Source organism: Nannospalax galili, unplaced genomic scaffold, assembly GCF_000622305.1.
Source record: "Nannospalax galili isolate Female #2095 unplaced genomic scaffold, S.galili_v1.0 scaffold236, whole genome shotgun sequence".
Lineage (NCBI taxonomy): Eukaryota > Metazoa > Chordata > Mammalia > Rodentia > Spalacidae > Nannospalax > Nannospalax galili.
Genome location: NW_008338710.1, coordinates 2146402 through 2165641, shown reverse-complemented (window position 1 = coordinate 2165641; position 19240 = coordinate 2146402). Strand labels below are relative to the sequence as shown.

General features: G+C 42.4%; 1 protein-coding gene across 2 annotated transcripts in view; it reads right to left on the bottom strand.

Moving 5' to 3' along the window:
- Nucleotides 1-4509: 4509 nt before the first annotated feature.
- The window catches only part of Klf3 (Kruppel like factor 3), a 35875-nt gene continuing 21144 nt past the window's right edge, over nucleotides 4510-19240 (bottom strand). For both annotated transcript variants that reach the window (XM_008833222.3, XM_029563568.1), the window contains exons 3-6: nucleotides 16901-17384; nucleotides 16226-16376; nucleotides 11264-11424; nucleotides 4510-8167 (exon numbers count right to left, since the gene is read on the bottom strand). In XM_008833222.3, the coding sequence (XP_008831444.1) occupies nucleotides 7986-8167; nucleotides 11264-11424; nucleotides 16226-16376; nucleotides 16901-17384 (978 nt within the window). In that variant the 3' untranslated portion in view covers nucleotides 4510-7985. The remainder of the gene's footprint in view (nucleotides 8168-11263; nucleotides 11425-16225; nucleotides 16377-16900; nucleotides 17385-19240) is intronic.

Below are 19240 nucleotides of genomic sequence, written 5' to 3'. Positions count from 1 at the left end.
CCTTCAAGCTGACAGTTGAAACTATTGGGCAAGGATTATGTATTGCTTTTTTTTTGGAGCCAAACATTCTTAGTTTCTGAGGCCATTCTGTAAAGAATTTAGTTCCTCAACTGGTATGGTGGCATATACCTATAATCCTAATACTTGGAAAGTGGAGGCAGGAGGATCAGGAGTTCAGGGTCATCCTTGTGTTCTTAGTGAGTTTAAGACCAATTTGGTCTGTAGAAAAGAAAATAAAAGAGAAAAAAGAAAACAGAATTTAGGTTTTATTTTTCCCATCCTGATTATTCACCTGGGCAGAATCCAGCTTACAACATTAATTCCTCCTAGAAGGCTGGGGCATCTGTAAGAAATAGTGGGAGGACTTCATCCAGTCTTCTAGACTAGTCTAAGAAAATATCCCATTTAGGATTTAACAGTCATAAACAATGACTTTGAACATGCAGTCAACTACCTCAGTGTAGAGCAGAGCAGTTTGCTGACAAATGGAATGGAGAGAGTTCCAAAGGCTGAACTCTGTTCTCCCAATCTCCTCCCACCCTTCAGCCTCTGAACAGTCATATGGTAAGTGGCAACCAGATGCCATTGGATATTTTGATAAGATACAGTCCAGGCTGGAAGGAGGTGCTAGGATCTAATGAGGAAGTATCTTAGTTTCATTTATTATTGTGGTTTGAACTGGAAAGTCTCCCACAAGTTCATGTTTTGAACAATTATTCTATCGTGGAAGGTTGCTGAGCTTTCAGGAGGCAGAGCAGGAGCTAGCTAGCAGAAGTCACCGGAGGCAGGCCTTTGAAGGCTAGATACAGCCCTCGGTTCTGGCCACTCTCCACTTCCTGGTTCACTGTGATGTGAGTAGCCTCTGCCACACATTCTACCACCATGAACTCCAGCATGCTTTCCTTACCATGATGAAATCAGGAGCAAAATAAACCTTTCATTCCTTAACTTGTTTCTGTTTCTGTCAGGCATTTTGGTCACAGCAATACAAAAATAATAATAAAGAAAATGGGACCAGAGAAATGAGTTGCTGCTGTGATTAACCTGACCATATGGTTCTTAAACCTTTAGAAATGGTTTGCAAGAGGAATATGGAAGAGCTTAAAGGTGTGGACGCTAAGTAAGCTTAAAGTTTGGAAGATTATAGACTGCCAATAGAAATACAATGAAGACCCACAAGTTTTCAGATGGGAACAAGGTCTCTATTAAGTATTGGATTAGGCACCATGCAAGTTACATTGTGGCAAATAATTTGTTTATGTTTTGTCCATGTCCTGAAAATTTAAGTGAGGCTGAATTAGAAATTAATAGACTAAGTAACTTGTGGAGCAAATACAAGACAGCATAGCACCTAGGCTGTGGCACACTTACTGCTGGTTGCTTTTAGCAAAGTTTATAATGAGAACTGGGAGTAAAAAACAGAACGGATTTGAAAAACCTGCAGTTTGCCCAGGAAAAGAAATGTGAATATGGTTACAGTTGCAGACAAAGCAAGTAGGAAAGGTATCTCGAGGGAGGAATTCCATCCATTGAAGGCTTCAGGGAATAAAAAATATAACTCATTTGAAAGAATTTCCTTTGAAGACAGTGCGTAAAGAGAGTCTTTGGAATGCCCCGCTGGACAAGGGCCACATAGGTTAGTGTTTTCCTGCATTCAGTTAGGCAGACAGACACTCAGAAGATGCTGTAGCCATCATCCAGTGGGATCCGTTTACTACCTGAGCTGGCAGCAGAACCTATTGCATGATCCATGTAGTTCTAGTTTTTCAAGAACGCAGAATACCAGAGTCATGGGCTTATGGAGGCTTGCCCCAAATTTTTTGAGAAAAGTCTGTGAGGCCAGGCAATGTGTAGCAGAGCTGGATTCCCTGCAGAGTTCTAGAATGTCTGAAACTGTGACGCAGCAGCCTGAGCTGTAATGGAGACCCTGGGATGTTGGAGATGCTAGGAACATGGGATAACTGTTGAAGAAAACGACAAAGCACTGAATGGAGCTGGCCCAAGAGACCATTTGTACTATACCATGTGCAGGGCCATAGGGCCAAGGCCACCCAAGCCCTTTGGAGCTGAGATGATGCCACCACATACTCTGAGTACTAGACATGGACCTATTGGATTTAATGTCTTCTCTGCTAGATTTCGGTCCAGTTTTTCCTTGCAGTTCTCCTGTAACTCCCTTTAGGAATGGAAATGTTTGCCCTATGGCACTGTATAATGGAAGTATATAACTTTTTCATTTTCAAGGCTCACAGTTAAGGATTTGCTTTGAGTTTCAGAAGAGACTTTGAACTTTTTGGACTTTTCTTAACTGTTGGAACTTTTAGGAAGTTGGATTAAATGCAACATGCATTATGAGTTGGCCATGAATCTTTCAGAATGGATGTAATGGTTTGAATCTGAAGTGTCCCCCACAGGCTTCTTCAACACTTGTTCCCCAGTTGGTGGTACCATTTTGGGAGACCAAGTAATCTTCAGGAGGTACAGCCTTAGCTGGCAGGAATATGTAACCAGAGATGGACTTTCAAAGGTATGCTTGATCCCTGGTCCAGGCTACTCAGATTCCTATCCCACCACGTGATAGGCTTCTGCCACACACTCCTGCCTCCATGAACTGTCATGCCTTCCCTACCATGACAAACCCTCTGAAATCATGATCCAAAGCAAAGTTTTTCTTCCTTCTGTCAAGTACTTTGGTCACAATGACACAAAAGTAATCAATAACTTAGGAGAGCGGGAGAAGATAGGAGGTCTAGGGCTGGCAGGTTGGCTCAGTGGGTAAAGGTGCTTGTTGCAAGCCTCATGACCTAAGTTTGATCCCCCGGACCTACATGGTAGAAGAGAATTGACTCCTGCAGGGTGTTCTCAGACCTCTATATGTATGGCACACATATACAATAAAGAAATGTAATTTAAGAGAATCTTTTCAAAGACCTCTAAATCCTTATCAGAAATAACCTGTTGTTCCTGTAGTGTTACAGACTGGAGTGACAACTGGAATGACCACTAAAGTTTTGAAGTTATGTTTATTCAGAATCACCTATTACGTCTTTGAAGCAGTTGCTATCCTGTTCCTGACTGTCCAAGCTATGAATCCTAGTGTTTTATCTTAGATAAAATCTTAGGGTTGGTGAGATGGCTCAATGGGTAAAAGTTCCTGTCTCCAAGCCAGATGACCTGAACACACCCTGGAACACACATGGAGACAGTTGACTCCAAGTTGTGCTCAGACCCCTACATATGTGCAGAGGCAAACGTGTACTCACACACAAGCACAAAGATATGCAATAGAAAAAAAAAAAGTATTTTGTTTCTTAATAGTTCTAGCCCATTTTCTATTGCTATAACGTAATACTTGGGACTAGGATACTTTGTGAAAGTTGGAAAGGTTAGGGCCAGGTGTAGTGGCACGCACCTTTAATCCCAGCACTCAAGAGGCAAGAGGCAGGTGGATCTCTGAGATTGAGACCAGCTTGGTCTACATAGTAAGTTCCAGGCCAGCTGGGGGTACAAGGAGACCCTATCTCAAAAAATAAATAGAAGGAAATTTTAGTCTCACAGTTCTGGGGTGCTAGGAAATCCAAGATCAAGTGAGGGCCTTGTGCAGCCCCTTACCATGGTACAGGTTGGAAGAGGAAGGGAACTGAGCATGTGTAGAAGTTACAAACACAAGAAGCTGTCCCACTTTATAACCCATTCTTGGTTGCTAATCCAGTCCTGCAGGAATTAACCTGTATTAATCATCCATGAAGGATCTGACCCTATGATCCAAGCACTTCCCACTAGGCCCCACCTAGCAACACTGCTCCATCGAGGAATTAAGGCTCTAGTACAAGAACTCCTGGTGAACACTGTTAGGGTTCAGATCTACAGCAACCCCCAACACAGCAGGGCCTCATAGTTTTTCAGGCCCCCCGAGAATGCAGGAACTGAGTCAATGAGCACCCTGATCTTGGAAGACAAGATAAACAGACTCTACACTTCTTGACCCGATTTACAATTCATTGGCTCCTCGGGAAAACTTTAATGTAATCAAACAAACACCACAGAAACTATAGCAACTATAGGTAGCATGTAGGTAGGGTTTGGAAACAAGAGATGCAGAGGACCCAGGTTTGGTTCCCAGCACCCACATGGCAGCTCACAACCATCCGTAACTCATTTCAGGACATCTGGCACCTGCAGGCACTGACTGCACACATGTGGTGCACATACATGTAGGTAAAACACTCCTAAAATGAAAATAGAATCTTTAGAAATAGAATTCACTGGATTAATCTACAGATGAATGCTATGTTGTCTGCAATTTTATGCCTTAAGCTCAGACTTCTTATTGGAAGTCACCAGGTCTTAGCTTTAGGGCTGTAACTCCTTTAGTGGAGGGGCCTACTGATTAGATCTACTTTCATTCTTAACCATCAAAAATGACTGCTCATCAGTGACTTAACTGAAATTTTCTATCACTTTTGTTCCTAGTGATCACTACCTGTATAGTAATCACATGATCATGTGTAATATTCTGATGGTTTTATTAACAAGTATATAATACATATATTGCATACTGTATATAGTATATGAGGACTGTACAGTACAAATTTATGTTCACAGTTGGACATGACAAAATGTCATTACTGAATTCCCATTGGACTACAGAGTAGAAACAGAAGGTACATTAAACATTCACATCTTTAGTAAGAAAGATTACCAAAATGTTTCAGTATTTGCAAGTATACTAATGCATGCTAAAAACCTTTACCCATTCAGTCTTATTAGCTTATAAAATATATTACACTTTATTAAAAATTTCTGCATAGTTTATACAAGTATTAAAGTACTGTAAATGTAATAATCCTGCTATACTTGCAGGGATGGTTTAAGAGATGCTAAGCAGAAAGATTATTTTGACCCTCTAATACTAAGTACATCACAGGAAAAAAAAGTGCTAGTATTTGTAAAACAAGTTGTAGCCCTCGTTTAATGCATGTAAGATGGCTTTGTAAATGTATTACTTAGGTGAATTTTCACTCTTTAGAAACTGTTAACCTTGACCAAGAAGAGAATAAAGAAAACTCAAGTGACTTCATGTATGTCAGCAATTCCTTCAAGACAACTGTGTATTTTCAAACCAAATTACTTAAAAACCTTCGATCTCTAAGATTGTCTTTAAAACAATCTAATCAGGAATGATGTGCAGATATACAGTATCAGCAAAATAGTCTTTCAAATTCCACATTTGTGCAATACGGATAGTGCAGATGGGTGCTTAATAAAACATACATATACATATACATATTCCCTGTAATTCTGTTTCAAGGCTCTTGAAACTTCTGCGTGTTTAGCATCACCTTAGCTGAACAAAGCTTTGCTGGAAACATTCTCCAAACCAAGTGATTTGGACAGTTAAATGCCCTTTTAAGGATGTTGACTCACATTATAAAATGTGACAATAAGGATTCTGATTTAATTTTCGTAACTTCTCCAAGATGACACTTGAGCAGTAATTGAATAAACTCTGTCACAATTACATGGCACTGGACTTTAGGTTTACAGATCATTCTCATTAATTCAAAACACTGCAATTAAACTAACCATGACAGTAACATGGTATATCATTAAAATCACCTTTCAAGGGCTTCTTATCTTGTGTCTGAGGTCTGCCACGATAACAGCTAAAAATGACTAAAAGACTAAATTTCTCAACTACCATAGTAAAAAATATATATATAAAGAAAATTTGGTAAGGGCCAATTAACTAATGTATTATCAGACCAAGAATAGAGAATGGCTTCACTGGGTTACTTTTCTTTCAGAGTTAACATGGATCACTCTATTGAACTGTTAACATGACATAGGCAAGCAACACGGTAATGTAGCATAGTATTGTGAACAAAATTTAAATGGCATAGCAGGCATCAAATTTCACATGAACCCACAAAGCTACTACTCAGATGCATAGCTGATTCAAGGTTAATTCTGTCCTTTCTTGAACCCTTTCCCCTTCTAAGTAGGTTAGAACATACAACTGAAACAAACTTCCTTGTACAACAAACTAGATTCTGTGTGTTGCAGAACCCTTTCAAGACATGAACCTGCTGGCATGATGTGACTTACCACTGATCCCTACTTTTCCAAACCATTTCTACTCCTCAATTCATGTCTTAGTTGCAAACAAACAAACAAAAAAGCAATAGCCTCATCAGCGTGTTTTACTAGTCTGAACAGATTCTGCAGTGCTAAAAAGGGAAAGAAAAGGAACCCAAGTGCCAAGAGAACATTTCTTTGCATTTTTACCTCCATTTCCTTTCAGCTCGTTCACAGGGCTGAGCAGCCCTCACTGCGCAGTCCCTGCAACTTTTAACATAGTGCCATCAAAGTAAGCTCCCCACACATCTGCAAGCCTCCAGCACCACCCCTTCAATGATGTTTAAGAGCAATTAAGTAATGTATTCCTCCCACATTGTGGTGGGGATGAATCTTCAGGATTCTTCTCTCTTCCTCCTCCTCCATCCTTTGTGGGGAATGAAGGGGCCCCTGGTCATATGCAGCCATATTTGACCACCGTGCCCATTTTCTTCAAATTTATGGCCAAATGGCATTTCTATGTGTGAATAATTTTTCATTGGCATTTAGACTATGGTATTCAAAAGCCTGCTTTTGAAAAAAACTTCCCCCAATAATGGTGCTATTTATCATCAACATAAACACGAGTCATTCTTTTCAGTTTGTTCTAACAGGACACTTAACAGTAACAGGAACTGCTAGCTCTAGTAGAGACTTTTAGGAATCTTCAAGCTACATATATAAATCCCTGAACTGTGGTTTTCTCTTTTTCAAAAATCTGTTACCAAAATAAAGATCTGTGTGCTTCACACAAGTTATATTTACAAACAGTGTCACTCAGGTCTTGAATGAATCCCCTAAAGCTCAGCAGATGCTCACATCCACTGTGTGCCATAGCACAAATGACAGCCAGTTTGGCACTACACAGCCCACACAGAAAAATTCCATAGAAAAGCTATGTGACTAATTCAATATGGGAATGAATACAAGTACCACTCAACATTTTCCTGTTTGCAAAAATGCTCAAAGCAGGTTGGATAAAAGACCATTCATACTCTGACCCAAAAGATTTTTTCAACATTACTAGGCAAATATTGTCGATTCCTTACTCAAAGCTTTGTGATCCATACAAAGGATCTTTCGGGAACGGAGAAGGCAGCACAGATAACCCCAGAGGTATCTGTCTTGGCAGCACAGTTCTGCTCAGATGGAAACTCTCAACAAATGCACTGTACAACTAACCCATGTTGAGGACAATGCCCTCTGCGTCTGCCCCTCACTATGGGAGCCCACTGAATCCAGTAGCTTTGGCTCCTCTCCCAGTGGCCCCAAAGCCCGTCACACGAGCTTCAGGCACAAAGGACTTGACTTGAAGTGGTAATCCAGTCTGACAAGCAAGCGGTGGGAACGGCACTGGCAGAGCGGATTGACATCTTCCTGTGGCTCTTGTTAAGTTGTGAAAGGGACCACGTTCTTTTTGGTGTCGAACGTAAAACAGGATGGTGTGGCTGAGGTACGAAGGTCTCTGGCAAAGACTAGTAGGCTGGATACTGTATTTCTAATACATTTACTTTGACATTCTTTTTAGGAATACATGGAGAACCAACAAATTGCTTATGTTAATGTACATGTTCTCTTGTTCTCATGACATTAAACGTTATCTGTAAAAAGGGTTTGCTTAGCATCCCCGGAAAAGCGTTCACATTCTTTAGGTCTGACCCGTGGTAAGGAGAGGGAAGATTATAGAGTATCTACTACTGACCATATGGAAGTTTTGAATGATATAAATTCAGAGATTCAGACCAGCTGAATCAAAATTAAAATGTACAAGTAAAAAAATGAGTTAGACAATGGGCAGGAGGAAAGAGAGAGACAGAGAGAGGGAGAGCCAGGAAGGTGGGAGTCGTGACCAGGCAGGAGACAAGCGTTCAGACTAGCATGTGGCGTTTCCTGTGAAGGGCCAGATGGTCTGAGCGGGAGAAGCTGCGGTCACAGTCCGGGCACTGGAAAGGTTTGATTCCAGTATGTTTTCGGAAATGTCTTGTTAGTTCATCAGACCGAGCAAACTTCCATGTGCAGCCTTCCCAGGTACATTTGTAGGGTTTTTCTCCTGTAAAGGAAGAAAGAAGGTTAATTAAAAATTTTTTTTTCAAAGTGGGGTAGGATTTTAGAGTTCTTAAAGCAAACAGTAAGATCTACTGTTGGACTACCAACATCACTCAGTGTGTATCTGTAGATCTCCAACTCTTAGACTGCTTGGGAAGCTAAGTGATGTGTAGTAATTCCAAATTGAAAGCTTGTTGGATTTTCTTATGCTCTTCCTAGTTTCCTAAAAATAGTCTCTAGCAACTGAAACCCCTATTAGAGAATTCAATCTCATTTTTGCTTTAAACCCCTAAGTACTAAAAACATAGTAACTTTCCCCACCTGTCAGAAGCCAGGTTTCTACACCCCTTCCTGTAGGAAAACGATCACTTATGGGTGAGGACAGAAAACCCTTATGGGAAAAGGCCAGGGAGCACCAAGATGAAGGTCCTGACAGACAGCAGTTAACAGCAATCCCAATGCTTACAATCAAGTTGGGCATCCGTAATACAAAATCCAAAATACTCCAAAATCTGAACTCTTGTGAGCCTTGACATGACACTACAAGTAGAATATATTCTACCATGAGACTGTTTCATGCAAAAAATTATACAACACTGTTTAATGATTACTTTTAGGCTATGTGTCCAAGGTATGTATGAAACAAATTTTATGCTTGGACTTAGGTCTTAGCCTCAAGATACCTCATTACACTTGTGCAAGACATATCTCAACATCCCAGCAAACCTGAAACAGTTCTGGTCCCAAGCATTTCAGATAAGCGCTACTCTGCCTATAGCAAGCAATTACAAATTAACTCCTGTCTAGTGTCCCTTGTTTCTAGAAACCTTGGCCTAAGCTATTAGGATTTGCTACCCAGACCATACACATCTATATCTGAATACAAAGATTCCAGTATCTTTTAATTTTAGGCTACAGGTCAGCAAGCTCCACCCCTCAGGTCCCATTGACATCTCTCAGATGAGTTATGGGCTGACCTGGTGCTGCTTTCCTGGGGTTCCTCTCACACAGTCTCCTGCTCGGGACTCACTGAAAGCTTCACTGCCACAGGGACACTTCTCTTCCCTTTTCCATCCTAAACTCCACATTCCTCTTTGTGAAGACTCCCTATTGGACTTGGGAAAACAGTTACATTCTGAACGCTAGACAAAGAACACTCAGCTGCCTTCAGGAAGTGGGATCAACTGCACATTTTTTTCATCAATAGAATAATGTTTATATGACCTAGCAGGTCGATCTATGCTCACTACTGGCCAAGATGGAAGACAGCCGGAAACAAAATGGCCTAAAAGTTCTCAGTTTTAAAAGATAAGACACATTCAAGGCCTGTTTGGATGCTGTTTCTATGGATTGCTGTACACTTTGTTCTGCATAAAGAACTCTACTTTGTTACTAAAAATCTTTTTTAAAAAACTTTTTACAAAAACTTTATTGAGCATTTCATACATGCATATAAGGTGTTTTGCTCAAATCCATGCCCACTCCCTCCAACATTCCCTCCTCTGAAGAGCCCCATCACTTTTTCCTTTTTCTTTTCTTCTTCTTTCATTTATCTTTATGGGCTTTTGGCTACTCTAACATTCCCACTCTGAAGAGGTAACCCTAAAATCTTTTAAGGATTAGATACAAGCTCCAAGGCTACATTTCTTTGGGGTCTTTTTACCCTAACTGCCTAGCCAATTCCTACCTCCTATTCTTATCATGACATCCTCTGAAGGGGTTACCCAAATTGCCAATAGGGAATAGGGATACCAACCGCTCTGGCTTCTTTCATGCTGAACAGGGATGCAGGGTGAGGCAACTGGAGTACCCCTTCAGTGGGTCTATCTAAAAGACTCCCAAATTGCATAACTTTTGTCTCTAAGAGGAGAAGTTCTTGAATCATGAATGGGAAATGTGAAGGAGAAGTAAAGGCAAGAGTAATTAGCATTACAAGTTCTAGACAGGGAACTAGAAAAAAGTCAGAACAGGGCCATTTTCAAATAGAGAGATGCTTTTGGAAGCCCTTGTCAAGAAACTCCAAAGGACTCTAATATGAACATTTCAAAGTTACTAAAAATCTTATCTTAGAGGTTGGGGAAATAGCTTAGTTGGTAAAGTGCTTGCCTTGTGAGCTTGGGGACCCAAGTTCAGTCCTCAGAACCCATGTAAAAAAGCTGGCCATGTGGTGCACACTTGTAATCCCAGCATGGGGAAGGTAGAGATGGGGCTGACTAGCCAAGGTAGCCTAATGGGTGAGCTCCAGGTAAATGAGACCCTGTCTCAAAAAAAGGTAGGTGTCATTCCTGAGAGTGACACCTGAGGTTGTTCTCTGGCCTCCACACATACCCTCATCACATGTGTATGTACACATATGTATGCACATGTACACACACACAGTCTCATCATGGGAGAGAACTCCTGGGAAGGCCACCTTGACTTGACTGGAAGCGCACTTCCCTTGCCCTCTTGGCTATTTCCTTCCCCACGGGACAGACAAAGGGATGGAAGGGACCCAAGTGTGGATTACTTTGAATACAATTTAGTATCAAAGTGAATTGTTAAAAAAAAAGATTCTTCAGTGGCTCATGGAGACATCTGTAGTTGACTGTGGCCACTTTCAAGATACTTGGAGACTTGCATTATTCAGGCCAGCAACCCTTAGCCAAAATAGTTAGGACCAGAAATGTTTCAGATAGTTTCTCAGGTATTTGCATAGGGTTTGACCGGCTGAGCATCCCTGATCTGGAATAAAGTCCCAAACTTTCTGTCTCATGGGTGCTTACTTCAGTTTCTGGGGCTGGCAAGATGGGTCAGCAGGTAACTTGATTACGACAAAAGCCCGAAGACCAGAATTTAATCCCTACAACCCAAGGTAAAGGCGTAAGGAGGCAGGCACTCCACAGAGCTGACCTGTGACCTTCAAGCACTGTGCGTGTGTGCCCCCTTCCCAACAATGATAAATAAAATGAAAAATTCTTCCAGTCTCAGAGCGTTTTGGATTTCAGATTTTCAGATCAGAGATGCTCAAGTGCGATCTCCCACTAAAGGCTAGAACTGCTGGCTTGAACCATGCACGTGAGTCCTTTGAAGGCCAGCCCCAGGAGGCTGCTGCTCCTACCTGTATGTGTTCTTCTGTGTGCTTTCAAGTGGGAGCTCTTAGTGTACACTTTGTTACAGCCGTCATAGTCGCATCTGTGTATCCTCCGCTTCCTTTGGGTATCGGGGGATTCCACAGGTAGAGGCCTCTTCCCAGGTTGCACTATGACTGAGGGATGATTCCTGTGAAAGTCAAGGATAAAGGCAGAACACTGAGCAAAGGTGGGTCCTTTCTTCAGTCTACTAAAAAGCATTAACAACATTGGGCAAAACCAAACAAACAAAAACCCCAACAAAATTTTTAAAAAAAAAAAAAAAAAAAAAAAAAAAGAAAATTAGCTGATCAACCCACGAAGCACTGCTATATTCATTCAACAAACATGTAGCGAGCACCTACCATGAGCCAGGCACTGTGCTTGGCACCGGGACACAAAGATGAATAAAAACAGGGTTCCTGCCCTCGAGGAGCTCACACTCTAGGGGGAGACAGACATGGAGGTAAGTAATGACAGCAAGAAGGTTAGGTGCTATGCTAGAGGGAGTGCCATGTGCAGGAACTGGCTCTTTCCTGCTGTATGCAGCTGCCTATCTGTACAAATTAAGGTACCGTCTGAACACTTGATTTTTCCATAGGCAGCACTGACTTTCATTATTTTTTAAGGAAAATGCAAGCAGCCAAATTCCTCCTTCTTAGCAATCACACTGCAGGACAGATCCAAGTTCTATCTTCTCTCTCTCTTTTTTCAGAGTGCCTCCCTATAGCCCCAGCTGGCCTGGAACTCACTGTGTAGACCAGGCTGGCCTCACTCACAGAGATCCGCCTGCTTCTGCCTCCTGAGTGCTGGGATTAAAGGCCTGCGCCACTGCACTCGGCTTTCTGTGTTTTCTCTTAATGATTGTGCATTCACATTTAGTTTTCAAACCCTAGCTCTTCCAAAGAAAGCTTGTCACTGCTGTCATAAGCACAATCATTGCCACTGTGTTCTCATATGAAGAGCTCCAGCATGGTTGTTAGTGAGGTGAGGAAGGCTGGAACCCATGACACCAGCCCCCTGGGGATATGCTGGGTACCATCTCTACCTCGATTTCTCACACATTTGTCCAGCGGTAAGTTCTGCTCAACATCGTTACTACAGGTTATTTCCATCCCAGAAAAGAAGTCAAGAGAAAAGGCAGAAGGAGGAAGTGCGTAGTTTTGTCAGTTCTTTCCTTTTGACTGACGTGACACCGAAACTCTAATGTGCCCATTCCCTTTCCTAATGGCTAATTACTTGATACAAGTGTATGTAGCTGGCCTCCAACTGTAATGAAAGCTTTTTGACATTTGAATTTCTGGGTTCTTAAAAAAAAAAAAAAAAAAAAAAAAAAAGAGGGAATGGGTAAAAAGAATTTGGTAAGGGTAACCTCAAGTTTCTGAGATTAAATGAAATTTTAGCTCTGAAGAGCAAAGGACACCCTACAATGAATTTTTGAGTCTTAAAGAATGTGAATATGCACCCCTTGCCTCAGATGTGTTAAGAAGCAACTAGTAAGAGAATAAAGGTGGGCTACTGTAAGTGGCCTTCCTTACTCCTGTCAGTATTTTTAAGTTCTTGCCTTGATGCCTGGGAACAGGGTACAGACAGATGAACCAAGTCAGGTTCAGAGACATAGAAAAGTATGTATGAAACGGTGAAGTGGCAGGGCGAGGCGGACTTCCACCACACACGCAAAAATACAAGGAAAAGGGTTTTATTTTAGTATTTCAGAATCATTTACTTTTATTTTTTATGTACATGAGTATTTTGCTTGTATGTGTATGTATGTGTACCACTCTTATCCACAAAGGCCAGACAGTTGTGAGCTGCCGTGTGGGTGCTGGGAACCAAACCCGGGTCGTTCACAAGAATAGTCCAAGTGCTCTTAAAAGCTTGGGCCATTTCTTCAGTGTCAGGTTTTTATTTTTATTTAAGGTTGAAGTATTCATTTACAGTCCTTCAGTAAAAAGAAAGCTATATTTTTAGCTTTAGGAAATAAGGTGCCAGGGAAGAGATTTAGTGGTGAGCTATAACCTCTGTCTCTGGAATACAGGGAGCCTATGCCAGCTGACTTTAGAAATCTTGTCCCACAGCTGGAATCTGGGGATAGCTCATCATTTCACTGTGGTAGCTCTGACAGCTTTTCCCGGTGCCCAGCTCTATCACCGATGGCCTCTGTGACCCCCAAACCAGGGATACTTATTGTCTCTGTGCCCGTTTCCTCTGTGGAACAAGGATGCTAATGCTATCATCTGAGAAGGTTGTGAACAAGAACACTGTCTCAGATGTCTACTGTTAGTGATGCACATGAGGAACCTGAGAACAGCATGTGTGCCTGAGGCCAAATGACTAACTGGTAGCTGCTAATACCCAAGGTTTTGAAGCCCTTCCTCCACTTGCACCTTATTTACAGCTGTCCGGTTTCATATGGAGCCACTGTATGGAATCAAGCTAATTATCTACCAGGAAGGGTAACAGCCTGGTGATGGTAGTTCAGGCTGAGATCAGCCATCCAGGGTCTTGGGATCCCATACTTCTTGGTCATTTTTAAAGAGATCATTTGGGATCAGAATGGTTAGACTAGCTATTCTAGATCAGATTCCTGGTTATTGTTTTGAGTTAAACTGGCTCTTCTTAATTCTGTTCCAACTCTCTCAGAGGGAAATCTGATTCTTAAGCTTTCTGTTCTAAATACAGCTCCATACGTGTAAACATATACCAAGTGGTATTTGATATACCTTTGAGTGCATTTAAAAAATGATCCTAAAGCTCTAACTCTAGGATCAAGCAAATGGATTTGCAAGCTGCTAAGCCTACCTCTGGGCAGGAAATGTTTCAAAGGCTAGTGTTGCTGGGTGCCTGCCTCACTCCAACAGTGCGAGGCACTTGGCTTCAAGTGATTCTTTCCTGGCTAGATGGTTTCCTATGTGGGCTGCTACTGGGCCCACTCCAAGACATGACTTAATCCCATCTGTGAGAGAATTACTTAAAGAGTACATGTCCCAGTTGTGGCTAATCTGCAGAATTTTTGAGAAGAAAAATGTATCTTAGGTCAGCATTAAAATAAGCACATTACTCATTAAGCATTTAAGAGCCACAGGCTGTGAGATCACTAAAGGAATATTACTTAAAACAGAAAAAAATATTTCTTTTTTTTTTAAGGCAAGGTCTCATGTAGCCCGGGTTGGCCTGAATGCCCAATCTTCTTGCCTCCACACCCAAGTGCTGGGATTACAGGTGTGTACTACCATACCTGGCTGAAAAAAGTGTTTTCTCTTTGAGCAGTATTTAAAGACTAGGAGACTTAACTTCAAATATTCTTTTAAAATGTTTTACATTTTAATTTGTAACTCAGACACCAGGCTAACACTATGCCACAATCAGTCAGCTATAATAGACAAGGCAGGGAGAAAACCCATGGAGATGCAGGAGCTCAAAGCAGATCCCCCAGATCAACAGCGTGAGTGCGTGCATGTTATTTATTTAACATCCTCACTCATCAGTTCACTATTCGCTCTGAATAAAATGACTCATTTGAAAATACTTGGAACTGGGCATGATGGTGCATGCCTGCAATCCTGGCACTCAGAAGGCTGAGGCAGGAGGGTTGGGAGTATGAGATACGCCTGGATTCTTATCAGGACTCTGTCTTAACAAAATTGTAGCCTGGGAGTTTCTTTTAGGGGGAAGCACTATGCAACTGTGGAAAGTAAAGCACAACTCCAAGATGCTTTCCCTGATGCTCAGCTGGGGAGGAAGATTTACCCTTTCTTCATGTTCAGGACTGTATGACATCACCCCTACACCAAAAGAAAGAGCTCAGTGCTGTGGTAAGTTAATACTTGAGCCACTAGAAAGGTACTGTGCAAGCTGAATGTGGGTATGAGTAGTCTCCAGAAAATGGCTGCTCTAAAAACCAGAGAGCTCACTCTACCACAGAGATGTGTGATAAGAGGGGAAGATAAACCGGAAAGGTGGGCAAAACATTTGTTCAACTTGGAGAAAAGGCAATGTGAGAGGGAGATGATAGGAGGGATCCTGAGGTGGCAACGGCTGTGGCTTTGAACCCGGAAGTGGACCACTGAACCCAATGCAGAAGCACGAAGACAACACAACAATAATCACAATCGATAACAACAAAAGTGGGCAGCATGAGTAAGGGGCTAGCCCACGGTCCCACATATGTTGCAGTATGCCGCTGGGGTGCAAAGGCCATCTTCTCAGATACAGCTAATAGTCTCCAAGGAAACCACTGGGAGAGTTCAAGTACATCCCTAGGCCCATCCTAGGAATGCTATGATGTAGCCCATGTGTGGTACCAGCCTGTTACAGCACATGCTCAGATGTTGGCCAAGGCACTGCAGCCTGGATACAGTTTTGCAAGAGAGGAAAATCTCTCTGGGCAGGTATGATTCAAAACTCAAGATAAAGGTTTCTTTCAGTACTAAGCTTCTCTGACTGCATAGGCAACCTTCTGTTGCCAGTCTGAAGATTTGAGTTAAAACACCTTCATTAATTAGATATACTATACTGCATTAGAAGTGACAACTAGCGGGGCTGGGGTGGCGGAGCCCCTGGGGGATGGATGGATTCTGTGTGTCACATGAAAACTTCCAGGTCCAAGTTGATGTGAACACCAAATCCAATCTGCACGAGAAAACTATGTATTCTTGAATCCAGGAAGGACAAGAAAACAAACGAGCAAAAAAAGATTCACATGGTCACCATAGGTGATCAGTTTGCTGAAGTTGATATAACTGTTGGAGATGCTGTCCATGTAACAAAGGCAGCTTGTTTTTGGAGATTCTCTCAACCACTGGGACTGAGCCACCACTCGGTGGGTGCCACACACTACAGGACATTCCTGGTCATCCATAGCACATCACATGCTTGCAATTCTGTGCTCCGTTCCAGGTCCCCAGATGCATGCTACTATGTAAACGTCAGGTACACCTAAGTATACTTACTCTTGCAACAATGCTTGCGGGGGGGACACTGAGTTCATTAAAGGGGGTGACATTTCTTCAGGATAATAGTCTGTCCTCTGTGGTTCAATCCCAGGTTCTATTTTAATTTTTTTCTGTAATATGGGCTTCTCATATGATTCAATTACAGGTACTAAAAAATAAAAATAGAAAAATCATTCTATATACAACTGATCAATTCCAGCTTTTAAAAGCTCACTGCACAGCTTCTAGCTACAACACTGATATCAGAATATTTCTTCATCTTCGGCAAGATTATAGTAGGACTCAATGAGGGATTCCTATTTCTCTTGAAGTAAATACAGGCCCTGGACTTCAAAAAGACTCTTCCTTACAAACTGGGCTCTTCCCATGGTCCTCTGTGTCTACTGGCTGGGAAACAGGTGGCTTTTAATAGCCATTATATAGCAGCATGACCATGCTGATACTTAGTAAATCAAAGCAAAAAATTATATTGTGGAAGTGACTAATTCTTGGGATCTCTTCCAATATCAACACTTCAAAACAATAACAACAACAAAAAAAAAGGCGTGCCTTGGGCAGGCAAGTATTTCCTTTTGAGGATGCAATAGCTCTGTCTTGTATCCTCACCAGACTTCAGGGGGAGACCCAGTATGCTAAGCAGGTACCCAAGACTGGAGGCAGAGCAGAATTTACCTTGCATGCTACTGTTTGAATTTTCCATCTCCTCCGACAAGGAGACCATGAGTGGCTGCTGGAGGTGGCTGGTGTACATAAAGGGAACGGGCTGCACCACGACAGGTTGGATGACAGGCAGGATGCCCGGGCTCCGGATTCCGTGCCGGGAGAGGGCAGCAGCCATCACAGGGGGCATGGACAGTGGCACACCGAAGGGTTGCACACCCGGGGAAGGGGGCGAGTATTTCTTAATGGGTGGGCTGGAAGAAGGCATGCTCAACCCAGGTGACGCTCTCCGGTGTGATGGGAACTTCAGGGAGGAAGGAGAATTGCCAGCCGAGGGTGGGGAGCCCCGCTTGTTCACAGTGAGGTCCACTGGTTCCATCTGTATTCCAGGCGAAAGGCCTTCTGGGGTCTGAAAGAACTTATCTGGTAACTGTGTAGAGTAAATGACCCCATATTTGTTGGGCTTCATCGATTCCATATAATTCGATGGGTAGGACTGTTGGAAAGGAGGAAAGAGAAAGAAAAGTGTGATGAGACATATTTTAGATCTAGAGATATACTTGATCCCCAGAGATACAAGAGAAATGACCTAGCAAATGCTAGAATTGAGGCCCATGTGGTTACTAGGTCACAGGGAAAACCCAAAATCGAATTCTCTAATTTTCACATCCATCATGAAAGGTGCTACCTGGCAAGGTTCTAAAGCAGTCTGTATCACCAAAGTCTTCATCATTGAGTCAGTACTGGAGATTACCAAGAACTGGCCAAACCATGTAACACTGCTGCTTTTCTGATGCCATTTTTGATTCGTAGGAAAGATCTCTAGCTTGGTATTGTTAACCTTGACAGGACATACACATAGGCATGAGCCTGCGTGTCATCAGGAGAAAGGAGGCTGCAGGAGCCTGGAGAGCTTGCTCACATGTCCTCCTTGGGCCTCCTCATTCGGAAATACTCTCCCTTCCCTGGGCACGCAGGGCTTCAGCATGCTGCAGTCCATACTGACCCCTCCCTGGATGAACTCTGGAGGCCACTATCTAGTTCCTCGTGGTACAGCCTGTCCCCTTTCTCCACACTAGCCACCTCCACCAGCCATTCATTATGTAGAGGCTTTGTCTCTATGGTGCCAACCAACCTGGCTTACCTGGGCTGTCTTGGTTTCATCACCCAAACTCCCACCCCCCCCCAAACTACTTAAGTCTCAGACAAACAAGGACGGCCAGTGACCCTCCTCACCTATGTCCCAAAAGCTACCCTTCCTGGGGCAACTGTCCCTGGCCTCAACCTTTATGATTTGGAGGCCATGCCAACTCATGATATAACAAGGAAAACCCACCAATAGGGCCTTATAAAATTAAACACCCCAATGTACTATTCATTTCTGAGCTTCCCTAGCTATGGTTTTAACTGGGATCACACCCTTTCTTCCCTGGGCCAGGCAGGCTGAATTTCCACCTGGCTATAATTGGAATTATTTGCCCTTTTAAAGGTTCCACATGCTCAGTCTCTCTCACGCTGGACCTGCTGAACAACAAAGTGTCCAGGAATAGGGGACCAGGAAGTGAGACTTCTTGTCACCTGACTGTCTTTATCTGGTTCTGATGTCACTGTTTTAGCCTTAAGATTATGTGCCATTTTCTTCTGCCCTTCTTTATCTGGATCATTATTGCCTATGCAACCGAGTGACTTCTGCAGGACAGTGCATACCTCTCCGGGGGAACCCACAAAACTGCTGGGGGAACGCACAAAGCTTACTGACAGAACATAGGGGATGCACACTACCTTTAAAACAGAGATGGGCTTGCTTACATTTTGAGAAAAATTGCATTTTTTAATAGTACAAAATTCTCCTTTAAATTTATTATGTCACCAAAGCAATTCTTACCAAAAGTGGCAAGAAAAATGATGAAACATTAAAGTCCAGGTGCTTTGAGAGTGGGAAATTTGTCAGTCAGGGTGGTACTGAGTATCTCCATTCTGGGGGTTGTTAGGTTAAAATGTAAAATGGATGCAACGAGACAACCTATGTAAGTATAACTGAATGTGTGACATACTGGGTTGTACTCACTCCCTTTCTGGTCCTTACTCATGAGATGTACTCTGTGGGTTATGTATAAGTTCACAGTGCACCCAAGTTTGCCTGAGAACCTGGTTGGGTGTACAGATTGAGCGGCTAGGTAAGAGGCAGCCCAACAGGACACAGACAAGCTTTCTGGTAAAGTTCTAATTTACGGAGATTAAGAACAAAATAATAATAAAAGATGGAAAAGCATTCTGACTATTGATATCTAACTACGGCTTAGGAACAAAGACACAAAGGAATAAAATCAGAAAAACAAAACAAAACACCAT